Here is a 21,881-nt window from a genome sequence, read left to right as displayed (position 1 = left end):
TTGCAAGAAAAATGTGACCTTTTGGACTTTTTTTTTTAATATTCATCTTGCCCCTTATATCATTTTCAGTACTTTTAATGTGCATGAAAAAAAAATGAAGCTGTGAATGTATGTTTGAATTCAGCCTTAACTAATTTTTGTATCTTACTATAATACATACAAAATGTAGGCCTCTAGTTTTGTCCTGGACAGGCTTTAGTTTCTGTTACCTTAAGTGAAAAGAGAAACCTCTTCATGTCAAGTTCCTGGGCCTCTGACAGACTTTCCTCCTCCCTTGTGAGAGGAGCGGTGTTGGCTATGTATTTACTGGGCAGCCCACCAGTAAACATATGCCCAAGCCTTAGTTTTTGAAGGCTCACTATGCTTTGTGCTTCCTATCCTCAGCTCAGGGGTGTGGGAGTTATGTTACTCATCTGCTGCAGCTAGCTTGTTTTGTTGGAAATGAGCAATACCTTTCTGTCTCTTCCTGACACCCTTTGAATTGCCATGGTTCACACTACGCTAATATGGTAAGTGTATACTTTTACTGGAAGTAATATCTTTATATTAACCCTGAAGCTCATGTTTTCCTCCTGAAAAAATGAAAACGCAGCTGTGTTGCCTCTTTTAATTTTTCAGCATTTCTGGTGCAATTTCAGAGTCTTCCAGTTTTTGGCTGAAGACACTGCAAAAAGGAATCTTGCAGCTCCCCCCAGGAGTACAGTAATTCTGCCTTGAGGAAAGGCCCCCCTCCCAGGCTTCCCAGTGCCTAAAGTTCTCATCTTAAAGGTGATATATATTAAAAACAGGCAGGGATTGCTTGTTGCTCTGTTTTCTGAAAATGTGACTGGATTCATATTTATTTGCCTGGTTTGAAATTGGAGAGATAAGATAACAAAGTTAGGTTAGTTTATTCTGTTGCAGTATTTTTCTGGTAATGTGGTATTTTCACATTTTAAGTGGTTTTCCTTCTCCTTTTTTCCCCCTGACTGGAATACTAGAGAATGTTTCTTCATACATAGGCTTCTGTTCTCCATGTGCAAGTTGCACGGACACATGGAAGAGAAGCAGCTACTGTAAATCTGGTTGGAGAAAACAGCATTTTCCACATCTGTAGAAGGCAGAAGGCCCATGACCTTTGAGTTTAGAAAGCCAGTCTTTTTTCTATGAGAGAAAGGATCTCAGGTGATGACATGCAGAATGGTGAAAGGCTTTGAACTGAGCCACCTGAGAGACCAGCTAGAGTTTAAAGAGCTTTGAAACTATCAAATCAGAATGAGAATTGCCACGTTCTTATGGTGGAAGCCAAAGCTCTTAACTGGAGTGACTATCAGAAAAATAACTAAGGTTTGTGTGGATGCAGTCTTGCAATGTAATCATTACTCATATGTTGTACTTCGTAATTAAATGTGTTGATAAGCTTTGTGTATTTTTTGGAACATGCAAATACCATTCCCTTCCCTCATCCTATGGATTTAAAATAGCTTGAACTTAATTAGGTGAACACTGTACCACAACATGAAATTATTTATTAAAACTTAAAACTATTAAGAAATTATTTCATGTGTCTGTATGGTCTAAGGGACGTGGCTGATTCTGACCAAAAGTAACTTCTTTCTTCACAAATTTGGTTCTCCATAAATTATTCGTAAAAGTCAGAAACTGGTTTAGATCCTGTGTCACTGGCATATGTTGCTCAGTTTGCATTTATTAAGTATTTTGTGAAGGCTGCAACCAGACTTCACAGTTTGCTGAATCCCACAGTCTTATGAAACCTTATCTGCAATACTGTTGCTGAATATTTTTCACATTTGAACAAGTCCTTAAAGCAGCTAATTTCCTATTTTGGCCATTGTTTTAAAAGTAAATTTCAGTTAAAACTATTACTTGGTAGTCCTAAATGATATTTGTCTCCCTTTTTCTGCAGTTTGTCTCTGATTTGATTTTTCAAGGCACTGTGTTGCAAGTATTGGTCAGCAGTAACTTACTACTTCGCTTATTCTCTTTTGTATCCTCTATTGCCATTTGAACTGCTATGCAGGAAGTAGCATCAGATTCTCCGTAGCCTTTTAGCACAAATTTTTGTCTGGAAGAGATACTAATGCTACTTTTGCCTACTGTTTGGATTCCCTGCTTAATTCTGCTAGGCTGTGATTACTGGATCTTGATCTGGATGCCTGTGTAATGCTATTCTAAAATTGAATTGATAGTTTTGTAGTTTCACGTGAGCTTTTCTTAAGCATGTAGGAAAAATCAAACAAATGAAAAACAGCAAATTTGGGACATGCATTCTATGAGAACATAAGTGCAAAACAGCTGAAAAAAATGAGAGGTGTGGTTTGTTGCCTTCCATGTTTATTTGTCACAGTGCTAAAGGTTTGTAAGACAGTAAATCTATGCTTCTGCTTTTGGATTTATTTGCCTCTATTTCTTCTAATACACTTGTAAATACTTATTTCTGCTTTCAGTAAGGAAGGAATCCTCTCCCCACTCTTCATGTCAGCCTAGAGAAATCAGTAGTTTAAAGTCAGAGTTTGCTAATGCTACGTATTCTTAGCTGTGCAGAGCTGCTTGTGTCTAGAAAATTTTAACTTCCAAAGGATATGAAATCTTTATGTATATACTTGCAGCTGTAACTGAAACATCTGTAATACAAGCCTTGTGAGACCTCATCCAGTTATGAATTCAATGTCTGTAAGTCCGTGTACGTACCTAACACTCCTCACAAATTTTTATTCCAGGGTGTACACACAGTCATTTTTTTCTGTTGAAAACAAAAGGCTGAATTTCACTGATAAGTTATATGTACCTTGATTGTGCACAGGCAACCGAAGAGGCAACAGAAGAAAGGTGACTGCCTTCCACTGTTGTAAATCTTTCGCCTTCTAGTACCTGCTCACATGCTTAGTCAGATCTGAATTGATTTTATTTTTTGGTGAGGCTGCGTAGAGGTGTAAGTGTTGGCAGGAATGGGATCTTACGGCATTAGCGTGGTTTTTTAATAACCTTTCAAATACAGGGTGAGTAGAACTAACACATACTGAATCAACATAGGGTGCTCAACTTGGAAAAGAATATGCTGCTGAAATGACAGCTCAGAGATGAACCAAATGTACTTGCCTTTATTATTAAGGGTGTATGGCTTCCTGTGCTTTAATATATTTCTGATGGTTTAGGGTTTTTTTTATACATGATCTTAATGTACAGTTTACTGTTCCAAATACATTCACACCAAAATGTTGTTAATGTTCTGGGCCTTGCAAGGTTTTTCATTCACATCGGGTTTAAGGTGTTGTTATGAGTGTGTTCCTGGTAGAACAGGCCTACTGTAAACGGACTTCTATTAATCCCTTGACGTGAACACTGAGGATAGGGCTGTTTAATCAAAGCAAGCTTTAATTCATGGTGTGAACATGCATCTCCTCTTTCTTTTGTTGCTGTTTTTAACAGTTGATATGAACCTAAACGTGTGCTAGAAGGATTTGCTGCTTAGGACATGACTGAATTTTCTTGTTTCAAATGCCATTGCTATGCAATTGACAGAATCGAGGAACAACATGGTTCAACTCTGTCTTGTAGTCAGGTTGAGGGTATGTTTGTATTTGTGCGTGTGACTCTTCCACTTCACCAAAAATGGAACTGGACAGCCTGAAACCGCAGAAACTCCTGAAGGAACTGCCGAGTTAAATAACCCAAGTCCTTTGCTTCTGATTCTTTTTCATATACTGGCTTTACAGCAACATCTGCAACATAACTAGCAATGGAGTATAATAGATGACTCGTGATGATGTAAACTGTACGTTTCACAACACCTAATGCATTACATTCATGCTTGAAGCACTTGCATGCAGAGCAAGATTGTCAGTACATCTGTCTACAAGTATTTGCAAGTGCATCTATGATAAAGCTAGATATGAAAGACAGCCATATTTTTTTTTCCAGTTACAGAATTCAACACCTGATTATGATCTAATTTTAACTTGTAACTATTCGGAATGGATGAGTAGTAAATCCCATGGGTGAGTCTTTCCCAAAGAATGTGTGTTAATCTCAACAAGGCTGAGAACTGTCCTTAAAATGTTTCTCTTCTCTTCACTAGTGGGATTTTGATCTAGTGGACAAACTTAGTTTTCAAAGGATGTCCCTGTTTAATTCTTCCTGTTTAAGCCAGAAAAATTCCACTGAACAAAAGCAAACCTTCATTTCTTAGGCCTATTTTACAAGTGACAATCCCAAAGAAGGAATGTTGTCCTAGTAATTGTGAAACTTTTGAGTATATTAATGCATGCAGAGAAAACCTTGTGCCAAAATACTGTTTCATTTTTCCCTCTATTGGAAACTGAAGTGTTACACAAAGCTACTAGTAAGTTATTCACAAGTATCGAAACGTTTTGTTCACAAATGAAGCACTTAGTCCTGTAAGTTATACATATTTTGGAATAAAGTTAACTTGAATCAGTTTTTTGGCTTCTGTTTTAATGGCTGCAGTCTGCCTACAGAGGCATTGGGTGAGGTATTCAGTGCCTGTTGGTAAGTACCACCCATTGTTCCTTAACATCTTACCTTTTGAAAGCTAAGTGTCTTTGGAATTGGTAGAGATTTTGTAAATTAAAACATTATGGTTTTTAAATTAAAAAATTATAGTGTCAGTTGTTGAGCTGCAGAGGTGAAAAAAGTTTTCCTGTGTAGTCCTCCATGAATCTTAGGAAGGTCAAACTCACAACACAAATGTAATCATAATGTCAAGATGCTGCATTTCATAAACTGGAAATAAATTATTTGAGAGGTTCTCTGCTGTAGATGAACCTAGGCATAGTCTTGTGTGGGATGTTATGCATACAGGCAGGGCTAGATTCTTCAGAGCCAGCATCATCCACATTGCCTGCAGTAGTGCTCCCTCTCAGACCTCTTGGTAGTGAGTGCAAAATTAAGTCTTAAATTAATTGTATGCACAGTGGAATTCCTTTCCAGTTTCAGCTCACTGACAGATAAATGCGTTTCTCCTGCAACAGATCTCAAGACAGAAGGGTTATTTTGCATTCTTCTACCTTGTCATCCACCCCCCCTGTAGTTTCAAGATCTCTAGAATTATAAGTAGCATCAAGTACAAATTCAGCTGCATTATGAGTGGTTTTCAAAGTGTCCTACTAGAAAAGTACAATCCTTTTTAACAGCTTATATTATTTTGCAATGTATTTTATATAACTGAGAAAATAACGGTCACTACAAGTATTTTAGAAAAGCAGGAAGCTAGAGTAGGTTGGTTTGGTGTACGGATCATACTTTGTCCCTTTTCTTCTTGTACAGTTCCCATCTTTAGTAGTGGTCCCACCATTTTCTGTTAATCGGAGGATATTAAATGGTGGTTTCTACTGTTACCTGTGTATCTTACAGATGTAATTCAGAGTAGGTGAACTAAAATTTCATCTGTATCATTACATCAGCTGCAGTCATGAGTGAGGCATTCTCTGATGTGTAGTGGGCTGCAGATTTTGGTCCCAGTGTACACTGAGGTGAGCATTTGCACAAGGCTGTATTCAGCCCTAGTAGTAGCAAAATAGGGAAGGGATTTCCAGAGGGGAGTATGTCTTAAGTGTCTAGAAACCAAATTCCTGTTTAATTAAAACTTAAAGATGCTGACTCTCCATTTAGGAATAACAGCCTTATTCCTATCATAAAGACGATTCAACTTAGTTTAGGCTGTTATTTCAGGCTTTTCGTTACTCAGAACAGATCTGGCTCATGGGCAAAAGTCAGATACTGTGACAGACTGGTCCTCATGACACTTGCAGAAATGGCAGGCAGTGTAAAAGGCAGGACAAGCTTTAACTCTTGATTGAAGACAGATTGAGATGAAAATGGCTCCTTAGAGACCATGGAAGCCTTCTGCAGTTTTGAACTACTTTCTTGTTTGCTGTTGTTGAAAAGACTTATTTCTTCCTCTAGCAGTGAAAGCATCACTGACCAGTTTGTGTTTAGTTCCTGAATTTCCTTCACTTCAAGAAATTGCATGCTCACAAGCTGATTGTTTTCTGTCAAAACAATGGAACTGGAAATTATTTGCTTTCTGGCTCCAGGATTTGTCAAGGAGGCCTCTGGAAGCCGCCCTTTTGAAGCTTGGACCCGAAACAAAAGGGAAAAATGTTGATTTAACTTTCAGGTGTTCTGTCATTGTATTTTTACATTGTTGCCAACAATTCTGTTTTGGCTTGTTTTATTTTGGCACCTAGAACACAGGAAGCACTTCTAGCTGATTGAGCGCTAAAGTTTATTTCCTTTCTTTGACGGGGAATGGCTTTATTCTTGAGAAAGTTTGCACATAAACAAGAAGCGGCGGTTTCCTGTGCTAGAGGAATACAATGTATTTAAGGAGGCAACTTAATGAACCTTACCATGGCTTAAGCGCTGTGTTACCGTTTCTTTATGTTCTAGGCCTTTAGTTAGTAGCTTTTGTGGTGTGGTGTTACAGCAATAATCTGCAAGTGTGGTCCTTAGAATATTATCTTGTATCAGGTTGAACCAACTGATTTGACAGTTTGGGAAACCTCAGTAAATATTTGGCATGAAACACTGGAAAAATGTGGAAATAAAGTTTATGGCTTTCCCTGCAACTTTAAGCACTGTTTCTGTAATGCTGAAGAATTTATTACCTGTCTGCAGTGGCTGAATCTTCTGATTATTATAAGAAATATGTTTGCCTTTACTGTTAATTGGCAATGCAGTTGTTCAGTTTTATCACTGAAGCAGCACTATTTTCAGTTGTCTGAATGGGAGAGACTATCTTCTTTCCTTCTGGGCTATGGAAAATGTTACTTCACATATGCATGTATGTTTGAATTTTCTATTTAGCAAAAAATGGGACTGAAGCAAGTATATATGGATGTATTTATCCTGGGGCTGTTTGTGAAGGATGCTTCTTTTGTAGAGCTTGCATTCTGCATCTAAACTGATTCGGAGAAAACTCCAGGAACAAACTTGCCGGCAGAGCTTCAAGTTGACAAGCAGGTATTCTTTATTGCGGCACCGGGAGACACGGGGGATAGCTCCTCCTAACGTGTGTCCCCGAATTGCTATACAGGTCATCCTTATATGGTCACTGAGCATATTAATCATTTTCCAAGAAGTTTCCTGCATGCATACAAAAATGTGGTGGTCTTTAAAGGTCGTTTACTTTTCCCAACAAGCTTAATTAACATTACAGACATAGCAATCATCCTGGCCTTCTACTTATCAGTTAGTTTAACTTCTCTCATCCTGGACATCTGCTAATCCCAGATACTCCCCATCCCAGGTCCTGTCCTTCTATTCTGCTTTTCTCACACCTTTTGTACTGAGGTCCTGAGGGCCTGAAACTATGTCAGTTACCTTCAAGCACCGCAGTTATTTTCCATTACAAAGCCATCAAACTTAACATTACTTAGAACCGATTACATTTTGTACTTTTGTTCCTCCTTGTTTCAAAACGGAATTAGAAAATACATCAGGGGAAGGGAATGGAGGAAGAAAATGGTGTGTGTTAGAGGATGTGTCCTGGCAGAATGATGCTGCACTTGTATAACTGGCACCATAATTGAGTGTCATCTGGAACAAGTTACGGCAACAAAAACCCTGTGTTTCGTGGAAATTAATAACCAGGACAGAGTTTTATTCCAGATAATCATTGGCTGAAGTTTTCAGATATCCGGGTATTGAAAGAGGTAAAAGATGCATACAGATCACCATAGACCTATTTTTCAACAGGTCTGTGCAGCTTCTGATGTGGGTGCTGGTGTGTTTGCCGCTTAGTAGGTGGTACAGCTCCCTCGGGAGCAGAGGTATCTTCGCTTGGAAAGTCGCATTTGCTGCCAGGAAACCACTGGCCCTGTTCCCACCTCCAGTGCACAGCTCTCATGGTGTGACTTTAAGCTGATACACCACTTCACATACTCTTCTTAAGGAATTGTAGCATACTTTCTATAAAAATTAGTGTTCTATAAGATTTCCAGATTTCCCTAAGCAATTCTCAGGCAAATTTGTGTTAGGTGACAAAGCAGACTGCTTGGAGTTTTAACACTAGCACTCAGCTCCTGCTTTCTTCTCCAGAGGTCGTCGTGTATTGGGTGAAGAGATGAAGACATGTTGTTAGCGTCAAGACAAACACATAACCACCGAGATGGTTATATGAGGTGCTTTATTGAGGCGCCGGGAACCAGGGGTACGCACCCAAATCTGGTTCCGATTCCCGTCACATCGCGTTCGTAATTTATACACTAAAAATTTCGTAACTAATACATATTCAACACAGATTACATCATTGGCTAATACATATGCATCAAAGATTGCTACATCAGTTTATTACGACATCAGCCTCTTCTGCGCCTGCGTCGCCCCCTCTGGTGGTCGTCCTGCTGAAGTAAGGAGTCTTCCTCAGATGAAGTAAGAAGTCTTCCTCAGGACCTTTTCCTTACTTGGATATATCCCAATCCTTGTGTGGACGCTAGCATTTTCTTATCAGCTTCTGGTATGCTCTTCTGGCTACCTTATGCATAGGTTCCATTTGGGTATAGTCTCCAGTACATACCTTTCTAAATCCACCCATACACATATCATTGCAACACTGATTACAGAACAACCGTGATACAAAATTGCAAAGTTACAACATTTTTAATATACAAAACCTCACTACTGATTTATAAATTTCTCGAACATAATCATTTCTACTATTTTATATAATTATTCTAGTGTAAAAACTTCACCCTCTCTAACAATGTCATCCTTCTATTTTTTTAAAGGAATAAACACATAATACTTTAGGTACATAGACTACAAATCACCTGTTTTACTGAAATTGTGCCTCTAAAGGTGATAATTCTTTAGCTCTGGTGTTAACATACCTGAAGATGAACATAATTAGCGAATTGATGCCAGAAAACTAAAAACTGTTTATAAATGTTTATTAGTAAAAAAATAAAAATGAATCTAAAAGGACATTGAATTCCTCCCTCTCCTTAAAAATAGAAACCATTTGCTACTGGGGGCTTTGCCCTGGTATTGTCTTTCCCTATTCCAAATTTTTATCAAAGCATCAAAGAGGGGAAGGGTAAGTTGCAGTGAATCTCTGTCCTGAATGCTGAATGGAATTGCAGTTACCTATGTATCTATGATAAGGTTGCTATTTTGCTTTGGGTTGTTTGGGTTTTTTGATTAACACAAAACCTAAAGAGAACTTGACCAGAAATTCCCTCATTTAGTATGAGATGAAACAAGAATAAGTGAATATTAGAATGCATAGAATACATATGAAACAGACAAAAGACCACATTAATAAAAATGAGTGTACTTACAATGAGTAAGAAAAAAAATAATAGGAGGTAACTCTCAGTCCCACCACTGTCTGTTTTCCAGGTTATTTTCCATTTCTTTTGGGTGCCAAATTAGCAAGAGATATATGCAAATGTTTGTGAGGCTCAATAGGATTTAGCACTGTTTAAATTGGAATATTGTTAAATTCCCTGCAGAGTAGGCATGGATTTAAGAATGTTCCTAAAGTCAGGCATTGCTTCAGTACTCAGCAGCATCAAATGCCAAATTACTGTGCTAGGCTACCATAGTCATTCAGAGAGAATCTAAATGAAAAGACTGTGCTCCATCCCCAGAATAAGTTATTTATAGCTCTAATGAATCTATCAGGAAGAAGCTAAACCTACATGAAAGTAATCAGCATTCATTAGCTTGTAATTCTATTAATAGTGTCTACAAAGCCTACCAATATTCATGTTGCTCACAAGGAAAATTTTTTTTTTTCCTCACAGTCTAACAAGTTCTTTAAAAAGCATGAAATTACAACATAGAAATGTTGGATCTGTCTAGACACAGCTCCCGCAGCATGCCTGACTGTTACAGAAGGTAGTCCAGAAAGCAGTGGAATCTCCTGCTTTTTTTATTCAGTTCCTGCCTTGACCTCAGCATACCTGCTCCTGACATCATAGAATCATGGAATGGTTTGGGTTGGAAAGGACCTTAAGATCATCCAGTTCCAATCCCCCCTGCCATGGGCAGGGATGCTCACACTAGACCATGTTGCCCACAGCCGTATCCAGCCTGGCCTTGAGCACTGCCAGGGGTTACCAGTGGGAGCCCTGGATGTCATCATGTTTTGTGTATTTTGTTTTGTATATATTGGTTTCTATGTGGTATCTGCATACAGGCATGACAGCTGTTCTTTCTAAAAGAGATAGGATTAGAAGCAGTTGCAATGCTTTGATGCAAGAGCAGCACCAGTGTAATTGCTCAGGACTGAAACCTTTATATGGCATGAGATAAACGACAATTCATGGATTCCTATTTTTTGGCCTCCTGATTAAGGAAGTGTAATCAGCCAAAGTGCCAGTGAGCATCTTCGAAGAGATAATGGCTTTTATAGTCTTCCAAGAAGGGTTTGCAGTGTCCTTAGCAGTGGCATCTTTCACGGGTGTAAGTACTTGTGAAGACCTAAAGCCAAAGAGCTGTTTGGACTAAGCACATTATTTCTGCCTTACAGCTTTAGGATTTTTCTCATCTTCCAGGCTTCATATATATGTTCTTTTTATTGGCAGGTTCTTTATTTCACCTTGGAGTGTCTGAATAGTGTAACTTGTTAAGTATTTCCATTTTAATGCCGTATGTTGTAGGGCAACAGACTTACTAGAAGGGGTTAAAATCTCTTCTGAAACTGCATCAGCTGTGGCATCTACATTTAACTAGTCTTCTTGTTTGGGTTAATTTCTTGTAGTTTCAGCTTCTTCTTGTCATGATCACAACATGTCTAACCAAAATGGCAACTGTGGGAAGTTCATTTGCCTTGCATTTCTTGGCTACTTCTTGCAGGTGGAAGCAGGCAAGCAGGTCAGTTCTACCCCAGCCTTGTACCTGGAAATAGGGAAAATGTGTTAAATCTAAGGCAAGCTAAAGCATTGTAAGAAGCAATAGTCTTTCTGATGCATCTGAACACTCTGGCATGGCTCTTTGTGTTTTCTTCTAAGTAAAAACTAATAAGTAACTAATTCCTCACCGGTCCTGTTTGGGAACCTTGCATAGCCTCCTGAACTGAAAGGAGGAGCTGAGGCGTTCGTGGTCCCTCAGTTTTAGCCCGGGAGGTAACAGGTTCATCAACCCTCTGACGCGGGCATTTGTGACAGGTGAGCAATGCTCCCTCCCTCAGTATCTCAGAGGGCGGTTGTCTTCACCCCTTTCCTTCACCATGGATGTAGAAAGCCCCCGAATGTCTCTTCAGAAGTGATTTAAAGCCCGGGGGCGCCGCTCCATTCCCTGCCTGAGGCCGCGGGGGGCGCCCTCCCGCGCCCAGCCGTTACCCCGGCAACGCGGCGGGCTGTGCGGAAATGGCGGGCCCGCCCTGAGGCCTCCTGTGGCAGGGAGTGCCCCCACGGCGCGGTGGAGGTGTCCGGTCAGTGGGGGCCGCGGGGCAGCTCCTCAGCGCCCTCCCGAGCTCGCATTCGTTACCCTGGGGGCCCTGCGGTTTGCATGGAAGTGACAGAGCTTCGTTTCCAGCCGCCGTTCTGAGGTGCAAAGTGGAGAAGGACTCTGAAGGTTAATGACAGGCGTTCGGGAACCACCAGCCCGAGAATGGCAAGTGCGAGAAACGACAGAATCGGGAGGTTTGGGGCAAAAAAAAAACCGGGAATAGTGCTGGAAAGAGCAGAAGGAAAGAGAGAGCCTGTACAGAGGCTGAAAATGTGACTAGGAAGAGAGTAATGCATATGAGAAAAATGGATGTGAAATGACCAAATATGGGGGAAAGGGGAAGACAAACTGTGAGGAAGCTGAAGAAAAGAACAAATAAAAGATGAGGAGACAAAATTATCTTACAATAAAAGGAATAATAGAATCATAGAATAGTTAGGGTTGGAAGGATCTTAGGATCATCTAGTTCCAAGCCCCTAATCTAAATAATCAGTGAATCACTACCTGACCAGTAGATCTTTAAATATGAAAAAAAAAAAGTAAATTAAAATCAGGCATACAATGAGCATGTTTTCATGCCTGAAATCATTAACTAGCACTACTGAGGTCATCTGCAGTTGCTAGGGATTCCTGTGGGTATTTTACAACATGGCATGAAGACTGAGTCACACGTGCTCTTACCAGAAGATGGGATCTGAGGAGATCCTGAAGTGCATTTACTCAATTATTTGCATGAAAATCTGTTAAAAGTTCTAGGACTGAAAGAGTCCCCGTCCTGCTGGTTGTTGCTTAATCCTTGTTAAAAACATTCCTTCCTTTTAAAGACAGCGGAACTATTTATATGAGAAAAATACTTTAAATTCTCTTCATAATTTTCTCCACATAACGAGATATGTCTGTTCGGTTGTTCTTTTTAGTTTTCTACTGTAGTCTTAATTAGGGCTTTTTTTAGCTTATGGTCTCTCCAGAAGTCTTAAGCCAATCACTTAGCATCAACAGACATGGTTAATGCTTAACTAATAAAATTGTGTGAGCTTCCTCATACAGTAAGGCCGATTCACAAGGTCATGAACTGAGGTAAACTCTTACAGTTCTATTTTCTTGTAAATATTGCATCTTCACTTGGATCCCTATATTTTAAACAAACCAAAAAACCCACAAGCCAAAACACAACCACAAAGCACCCTCCCAAATGTCACATCTCTGTTCAGCAGAACTCGCAGCCCTTTGGAAATTATTCACTCATCTTTAACATCAAATGAACTTGATACAAGTCTGTGAATCATGCAACTTTCATCTTGCTAAAGACTGTTCATCCTGGTTAGGTGAAGATGGTATTTGGTAGAGAAGATAGATACCGTTGTTCTTTAACAGAATACTTAATTTTTTTTTTTTTCTTATATGCATTAGGCATATTACCTAGTTCTAATGTGGCACTTCTCTGAGATGTGACTAAGATATTTTTCTGAGGAAATAAATGAAGTCTGAGTTAATTGTTAATGTGAAACAGTGTGGGAAGGTATTTTAAAGTGTAAGCACGCCGAATGAGTGTCTCACGCAAGGCTTACAAACTGTCAGTGTAAATACAATTGTCAGATTCATGGAGTCATGTAGGATTATTAAACTCGCGGATGAAACTCCGGTGTAACACCTACATAGTTCATCAGCTTTGGGAGAGCTGTGCACATACAAATGAGAGTAGGAGCTGACCTTTCCAATTTGCGCACTGAGTCACAACTGCATCTCGAGAGCTGACATAATTGTAATGCACTTCGCCTTTACATCCATTTTATCTTCCTACAATTCTCATTACTAAAAATAAACCTGTTCTGGAAAGTTAAAGTGGACATGTGACAATGGCCACTTTGGATAAGCCCCAGCACTCAGACAAGCCTCCCTATTAATGGTTCCATTGTCGTTCTGCTTAATGCTCCCCAGCAGTAGCATCTGCTTTCTCTTAGAGTACCTGGAATCAAGACAATTGATGAATTCCACAGAAGAAAGCTCCCAGTTCATTGCCTGCATTTGTGAATCTTTTAAATCTTAAAAAAAAGAGGGAACCATACATCTCTGTTCAACGAGCTGGAAACTCTCAGGTATCAGATGGACTTCAAATGCAGTTTGGCACAGCAGAAATGTCAGGGTCATTCAGTGCTACATGTGCAGAACAAGAGGCTGTCTCTAAAATTCTTGATGTCAGCGGCAAGGTTCAGACAGGTCAACAAAATGTTGTTAGGACAATGTTATTACGACAAACTTTTATCCTATGACTATGGTATTTAAATCTGCAAAGGAGAGGAATCTGAAGGAATGAAAACTGGCACTGAGTGCCAGTTCTGATGTCTGTTGACACTAATTGTGATGTAAGACCTCCTGCTTTTCTTACCCTCTAACACAGCAACACTGTATAGCTCTAGAATTTACATTACCACTGCTCTATTCCTCCTGGAACCTTCAGAATTATCCTGTCACAAAAATATTATTTCCCAGTGGAAAGACAGCAGGTGTTTCTTTAAAGGCGCTAGCTAGGTCAGTACTAGCAATTTCTTTGTCAGCTTGGATATTTACAGTATTCTTTAGAAAAGAACCTTGGATGATTATCTTAGTAGAGCATGATAAATGAACAGATGGATTAAATTTTTAAACTTACATGTCCCAAATTTTGTGAACTAAATTAAGCCGGTGTGTGTGTGTGTGTGCGCTGTGGATGGATGTATATTGCTGTATATATTAAGCCATGGTTTCTGTAGGTGCGGTAGTCCTTCCTTGCTTCCAAGGGTTTAAACATTTTCTGTGTACAAACATTTACAGTAGGCAAAACCAAAAGAACTTCCTTTTACAAATGGTGTCAGATGCTTCCCATTTTGAACTTGTAGCACAGCTTTCACATCACAGGATGAACAAGGCTGCAGGCTATTTGAGAGAATGTCTGTGTGTATGTTTGTTAAATTTCAGAGCTAGAAACTTGCATTTACTATATCTATCTTAAATTCAACAGAGGCAGAGGTAGAAGACCAGCCTAGTAATAAGGACACCCTCATTAGTGGCAGGTGTGGGGAAGAGTTCCCACAGCTTTAACCTTGGCAAGTAAGCAAGAGAGTAAAAGCAAGCAGATTCAGTGAGACAAGCTGGGAATGTTCAGATCAAGAGAAAAAAAAAAAAGAGAAATGCTTTCGCTATGGATTCTGGTGGAGTTTACATGGGGACAATGCTCCACAGAGACAAGGCTGAGGTGCCCCTGTGTGCCAGAACTTGAGGTGTCACGGGGAAAATGCAGGTGAAATTTTGAGCTCCTGCATGATTAGCTGGTGAATTGATGTTTGGATTTAAGTAGTATTTCATTCTGATCTTTTGAAAGCTTGTAAGTGGCTTTCTTCCACTCTACTCCACAAGGATCACCAGTGGAATTATGTACAGTGGGCATGCATTTATATCAAGTCTCTTTCTATCCTTTTCTCTACTATCCACATGCCCGTTGAGTATTTTTATTCTCTTGCAAAGCCAAAGAACCATCAGGTTTTGCCTGGAGATGACAAGAGCTGAACTTAATTGAAATTTCTGCCTTCTCATCAAGTCAATCAGTTTATATGGGTGTTCATCTGCATCTCATTTTGCCTTGACCTGGCTGGTCCAAAGCTAAGTGTGTTGGTTTATTTAGTTTTACTTATCACAGGATTTTCTCAATTTTTTTTTTATTCCACTTTTGGGGTAACTAACTTTGGGGAATCTGCATTTCCAACTCAATTATGAGGTACATCACCTACAATCACTAGTGAAGGAGCTGCTTTTTCTTTTTCTTTTTTTTTTCCATTAAATATTACCCAGATTTTGAGAGAAAAGAGAAGGTCTGGAAAAGACAAAAAGCAGGAGTATTACACAAGTTTATGATACGGACAAGTTGGGCAACTGAAATTACCAGAAGGGAAGTCAGCCTCTGCTAAGGCACCCCAATTGTGTAAAGTATAACTGTAACATAAGTTAAACTACTCCAGATTCATGTTCCTCATATGCACGTATTCAAAACTGACTGAATGTGTAATCAAGTTTAAGCTGATTTATCTTGTTAGTTCAGTTAGTTTCACAACAGTTTAAAAATGCAAAGCCTTCACATTTTCTTACTGTTTCCTGGTTTCAAAATGAAATTAGCATCAGCAAAACCAAGTGTTAATTCCTTAGAAAATTTTCATTATGACAGATGGAAATTACTAAAAAATAGCTCAAAATACGTAGCATTAAAGCCTGTTCGAACAATTCTCTGGGTCTGTTCTTTTTCTCCCACAGATCAGTATGAGTAGACAAACACCATCATGGTTTTTTTCCTGAAAGGGAAGCATAGGAAAGAGTACTAACGAATCTTTCCTATAGTGTGCATTAAAAGACAAGTGAGACAATTTTAAGATCCTGGGCTAACAAATTCAGATGTAATTCTTTATGTCATTCCTACCTGATTTTTCAAAACCTATGATCATCCCATGAATGTGACAAAATGACATGACAAATCACTGGGAAACGTAATGATGTCAAGTTTACCACTGCGGGGCATCATTTTTCATTCGCTGCTTAGGAACTGTCTGTCATTAAAAAGATTTGGAACCCAGCAGCAATAACCTAGGAATTGTTTTCTACTTCTTAATAAGGGAATTGAAGCTGATAGTTCTAGTATGAGCCAGTAGGGAGATTTTCCTTGTGTTCTAGTGACTCTTTAACTCTTGGGGTTTACTTGTTCCATACTTAATCTCATCAGCTTCATTTCCTCTGCCTAGACTTTCAAAGGAACACCAAGTGCTGCAGATAAAATGAAGGTGTAAAAGCTCCTGCCCAGAAGCTAAATCAGAATCAGACGTCAACACAGGTCAGGCTCAGTCTCTGGCAGGATGGTAGGATCATTGTTTTTAATGCAATTTACTAATTAAAAATGAGTACCAGATTATGGGAAGTCTGGAATGAAGCGGCTTACTAAAATAGTGTTTAGCTCCTTGAACTGGCTGCATCAGATTCTGCTTTTCATTAAGCTTTAATTCACTTGACTATCGCTTGGCAATTATCAAATAGTCTTTTGAAAAGAGCAGAGGCGGTTCTGGTGCAGAACCATCCTCCGTGTTTAGGCTGCAGCCACTTCGACTGCAGATGTAAATCTACAGGAGGGCTGCGGCAGGCATGTTTTATTCAGCAGATGTACTATAAACGCATTACAGCAGATTAGCTGGATTTCTTCCTTTAAATGTACACTGCGAGGTCCAGCTTACGAGCCAGCTCTTTCTTACTGGCCCATGTAACCTTCCAGAGCCCGGCTCGGCGTCCTCCTTCAGCGGCTATTTCTGTAACGGATCGGACGAGCGACAGCGCCGTGATGAATTTTAATGCTTCCACGGGGAAATCCCTCCCGCCTCCTCTTTCTGTATGAGTTCCTCGAGGAAAGACCCAGAACACAGCGAGGACGAGGAGGAGGAGGGGGACGGTGTAGCCGCGGTACTGGGGAGAGCGGGCAGTGAGAGCCGCCGGGAGAGAGGAGCCTGCCGCCGGCGGAGTGCAATTAGGGAAGGTGGCGAGGACGATCCCGGGGCGGGCAGAGGGGCGGCTGGTGAGAGCGGCGCGATGGGGGAGGAAGAGGGATGACTCGGGGCGTATTTCGCTGCCTGACCCCTGCACGTCAGCAGCGGCAGCCGCCGGAGCGCCGCGGTCCCGCCGCCTCCAGTGGACACATGCACCCTCCGGCAGTCCCCGGGGCCGGCAGCGACGGGGACAACGCCGAGGTCATCCCACTGACACCGGGTCTAGGCGAGAGGCAGAGCCCGCGGCCCGGGCTCTAGACCGCCTCGCCATCCGCAAGCAGCGGCCCGAGAGGAGGAGCCCCGGTCGGGCAGTGGGCCCCGGGTCCTACGCCAGCCGCCGGCACAGCCGCCGCTCCCACCGGCTCCCCCATGGATAAGGCGGGCTCGCTGCACACCTCGGTGCCCACACCGCCTCCTCGGCTCTACCTGCCTCGCAACTTCAGCTGCAGCGCCTGCCTCTATGGCAGCCTGGCCGAGCAGTGCAGGGCGGGCTGCAGCCCCGACGGCGACGCTGTGCCCCCGCCCGTGGTGCGGGAAGCGGCGGACGAGAAGCCGAAGCCACAGCCCCGCGGCCGAGAGCCCGCGCTCCCCGCCGTGCCGCCCAGCCCCACGCAGCGCCGCCGCGCCAAGTCATTGCCCACGCCCGGCGACCGCAGCCTGCGCCCGGCGCTGCAGCAGAGTCCGTCCCGCCGCAAGACTGTGCGGTTCGCCGACTCCCTCGGCCTGGAGCTCACCTCCGTGCGCCACTTCTGCGAGGCCGACCTGCCGCAGGTGCCGCTGCCCGCTCCGCCGCGCACCGCAGACCTCTTCAAGACCAGGAAGCCACCGGCGCTGGGCGACTTGGAGCCGGTGCTGTTCGGCCCGCCGCCGCCGCTGCTGGAACCGCTCTTCCCGCCGCAGCCCGGCTCCAGCCCCGGCTTCACGGAGCGGGTGCGGCAGCACAAGGTGAGGTTGGAGTGGGTGCGGGCCGAGCCGGCGGGGCTGCGCGGAGCCGTGCGCGTCCTCAACCTCGCCTACGAGAAGGCCGTAACGGTGCGCTACACGCTCAACAGCTGGGCCAGCTGCGCCGAGGTGCCGGCTGCCTACCAGGCACCCGGCCCGGCGGACGGCATCACCGACCGCTTCACCTTCCTCCTGACCCTGGGCGCTGCCGCCGCCGCCGCCGAGACCGTGCTGGAGTTCGCCGTCCGCTACCGAGTCGCCGGCGCCGAGTACTGGGACAACAACGAGGGCAAGAACTACCGGCTGCGGGGCCGGCAGCGCGGCCCCCCCGCCACCGGCCCGCCGCAGGACCCCGACAGCTCCGCTTGGATCCACTTCATCTGAGGCGCGGAGGGAGCGCGCAGCCCCGGGGGCCGGCTGGCCGGTCTCGCGGAGGGCTGAGGCACGGCGGGTTCCCGTCACGGGAGCGCTCGGCGCCTCTCCGGCCTGGCCGGCTCTCTGCCCACCCGGGGTCCGCGGCCCAGCGCAGGCGCCGCTTCTCTGTTAGTCGCCGGGAGGTACCTTCCTGAATTCTGTTTACAGACGGATAATTTATATCCTCTATCCCGCCAGCAATGCCGAGGGGATGAATACCTGAGGGGATGCCCTCCGGGCTGCCGCAGCGGCTCCAGGCGGGAGCCGGTTTCCTCCCTGGTCTCCCGGTGCACCGCGGCTCTCTCCAGAGAGGGGAGGAAGGGCAGGGAGGGCCGCAGGGCACTGACAGAATTCCCTGGTGAGGACCAGGATCCGCGGGTGCAGACGCACGCTGCCGGTCAGCACCCGTTACAGCCCCCTCAGCAGGGTCAGGCTATGAAACGCGCAGGGCAGTGTCGGAGGGCATCGCCCAGCCGCTTTCCTTCCCTAATCCTGCTTAAGCAAAGCCCGGCTCCGGCGGGCGGCTGGATCCGTGTTCCACTCCGTGACCCACTCGTGTGCGGTGGGCCTGATAGGGCAGGGTTAAGGGTCAGATTGCAGTTTTGAACCCAAAGACACATGAGTACGAATGCCCCCAGGTCTAGCTGTGTTACATCATGCTGTGAAAGTGATTGATGGGATTAATTATAGTTTTACTTTTTTTCTTATTTTGAACCCTGTCTCATGCATTTAAACTTATTTAGAAAAGCAAAATAACGTCACACACTAACTGAAATGCAACACACTGAGGGATTTTAAAAAGCAAGTGTTCTGTTTTAAAATTCATATGGTATGTTGTCATAAAGGTTTGTCAGGATCTGTTTGTTTCAGTAAGATCGATTCCATGAAGGTGCTTGAGCTTGGGACAGTGGGAAGGGTGTGGAATTGCACCAAAGGAACTAGAGATTGCAAGAGTTGAAGTCGTAATTCCAGTCTACATCCCAAGACTTTCCATTCTATTCCTGTTAACAGTTTAGTTGAATTTCTAGTGCCACGGCATCAGTGCAGTAGCCTACTTTCTGAAAAACAAATGCTTGAAATGTTTCATAATAATTTTAGTAAGTTGCAGATTTCACAAAACTGCCTAAATTTAGTCATTCAAATGGAGGAAAGCCATAGCTTGCCATATAAAAAATATGTCAATAAAAATTATCAAGCATGTTGACTTCTGCCTTCAAAGGTATATTTTAAATTAGCATTTCATTAGCAGTAAATAGTGTTTTCCCTTTTAAACTTGCTTTTTCAGGAGTTTAGCTGAACACAGGTTGTGCTGCTGCCAAATCTGAGTGCATGTTTTTGCAGGAGAGGGACCACTACAAATACAGTATCTGAGAGTGGTAAAACCAATGTCAGAGTGATCTGATTATGAAGGGCTGTCAGATCAGGACTTTAAAGTCTTGGATCTTTTGTAGAATGTTTAGGAATTAAATGTGGTTTTTAACTGCATTTTTGTGTTCTGCAAAAGGGTTATGTGTCCCAGACATCTTGAGTAATGTCACGTTCTCATAGAACCTTTTGACTTCAGTGGGAATTGAGAAGCAATTTTGTCTCCTGAGGGTCTGGTTTAGTCAGGATAGTTACCCTAATAAATTCTGGGGGAAAAAAGGTCTGGAAACTTGATGGGAAAAGAGTGTTTCATTTAATGTTTCTAAGTTCTGATTTAATAGAAATAATAGCAAAATTACTTTCTGTGGTATTATTAACTTGGTTTTAAATCCCTAGTCAGTTTTCTAATCCCAGCTTTTTTAATAGAGAATATAAACCAAATGTGTGGTAAACATCTACTGAGTATTTAATAGTTTAGAATATTAAGGCCCCTCTCTCATAATAAAGTAACCCTCTATGTTGCTAGTACACATTTATAAAGCTAAAATTGCAGAATTAGGGTTTCAAAACGTTCAGATTAAAGCATATTAAGTGGTGTATTTGATGAAGAAAGCCAAGTGTCTTTTAGTTAAACCTATTTTTTTTACAAGAGCCTTAATACTGGAGAGAAGGAAAAAGACTTGTCTCCATTTGAAAGCACTTTGAAATCTGGTGGAAATAGAGCATAGCGTCTTTTTATTTAGTGTTGTAGCTTTCCAAAACATGTTTTGCTTGGCCTTTCTACCCCAAAAGTTTTACCCCAACACCCATAGCTGTTATGCAAATTGATGAAAACACTTGGAGAAATAAAGAGTTTCTATGCATTTTAGATTAAGATTTAACAAGATATCTTTTCTACTGTTTTAATGGCTTTAGAAATACAAATGGTGCTAAAACCATTTTTAACAGTAACTCTAATTCTAGAACTTCAAAATTATCTTCCAGTGGATGGCAGTTGTCATTGTCAGTTTGATTTGTGCAAGCATCTGCAGGTATGTAAGCTTTTAAAAATCTCCTTATAGCAACTGTGGCTTAAACTCTTTGAATCTGGAGTTCCTACATGGATGTACGTGCATCAAGTACACTAGCCAGTTGTTGAGTTACCCTGCTTTTTATCATGGCTTAGGTGAAATTAATCTTGGTCTCTGTTGAAATGTTCTAGGCAGAATTGAGCTATGGCTTTTTAATTCTGTTCAGGGATTGTTGCTCTATAATTTATTCCCCCTTTTGTTATACACGGGTCTGAATATTAACCATTTTGAGGATGCAGAGTACCAGAGCAGCATTTTGCAAAACAGAGTCTCAAGCAGTTAAGCCTGTCCTCATCACTAAATTTTGTGAGTAACAATATGGGTTTGAACATGATCACAGGTTATCGATATGTGCAAGTCCAGTAAAAGACATGGCCTCCTGGAAGCATTTATAAACACCTGCTTTTTAAAGTCTGGAAAGGTAAGGTGGTGCCTGGTCAACTTTGACTGGAGAAGGTTGTTAATGAAGTCTGTGGAAGAAGTTTGCAGTGTTTTAATAGAAATTTATCAGGTATGTGTCAAAGCTGCCCTGCTTTGAATACGTATTTTTCACTTCTATCATATTAATCTATTTCCATTTGAGATTTATTCAGATTTCCAAACACTTATTCAGTGTTCAGTTGCAATGACTGTGATTGTTTTCCCCCCAGCAGAATGCATGTACAGTTTCCAGTCCTTTAGACTTCAACCTGATGTTACCTATGTGTGGCTTACTGGAAGTATTACGATCAGTGGAGATGAAATAAGAATTCAAAAGAATAATTATATAATATTTACATAAATGGTGACTCTGAGGAGGAAAACCTGGAGAGGATAGTGTTCAAGTTTACGAGACAACAATCATTTTAATAGGAGCTGGAGCAAACCAACTTTTTAATATCACATTTCTAAAGAATATAGTTCCACAAAATGCACTGTCACAGGCAAAGCAAAATATGTGAAAATTTTCAAGCCAACCTTTTTCTGGAGAATATGTCAGCTCTTTTTATTTTTATATGCATGAATAGAGCCTGTGCCACCTTCCTTTCCAAGTGATACTAGAATGGTTTAGGCAAGGAAATAATCCTTAGGTTGTGTACTTCACTTTTAAGTGAGTTATTCATTGCTAATGTCTCTGTGG

At 42.1% G+C, this 21,881-nt stretch overlaps 1 protein-coding gene and 1 long non-coding RNA gene across 2 annotated transcripts; both read left to right on the top strand.

The window, feature by feature from the left end:
• Positions 1-33: 33 nt before the first annotated feature.
• On the top strand, positions 34-4,437 carry LOC133280364 (uncharacterized). Its single transcript, XR_009747136.1, has 2 exons — positions 34-1,326; positions 2,721-4,437. It is a non-coding gene; the product is annotated as an uncharacterized LOC133280364 (long non-coding RNA).
• A 12,508-nt stretch (positions 4,438-16,945) lies between these two features.
• On the top strand, positions 16,946-20,478 carry PPP1R3E (protein phosphatase 1 regulatory subunit 3E). Its single transcript, XM_061475062.1, has one exon. The coding sequence runs from the start codon at positions 17,340-17,342 to the stop codon at positions 18,294-18,296; it is 957 nt and encodes a 318-aa protein (XP_061331046.1). The 5' UTR covers positions 16,946-17,339; the 3' UTR covers positions 18,297-20,478.
• Positions 20,479-21,881: the final 1,403 nt, after the last annotated feature.

The sequence above is a fragment of the Pezoporus flaviventris genome, unplaced genomic scaffold, assembly GCF_033815535.1.
Source record: "Pezoporus flaviventris isolate CSIRO_AGI_PZ_B2104156 unplaced genomic scaffold, CSIRO_AGI_Pfla_v1 ptg000082l, whole genome shotgun sequence".
In the NCBI taxonomy this organism is placed as follows: Eukaryota; Metazoa; Chordata; class Aves; order Psittaciformes; family Psittacidae; genus Pezoporus; species Pezoporus flaviventris.
The sequence above is the reverse complement of the archived record's forward strand: the minus strand, read 5'-3'. Positions and strand labels throughout refer to the sequence as shown.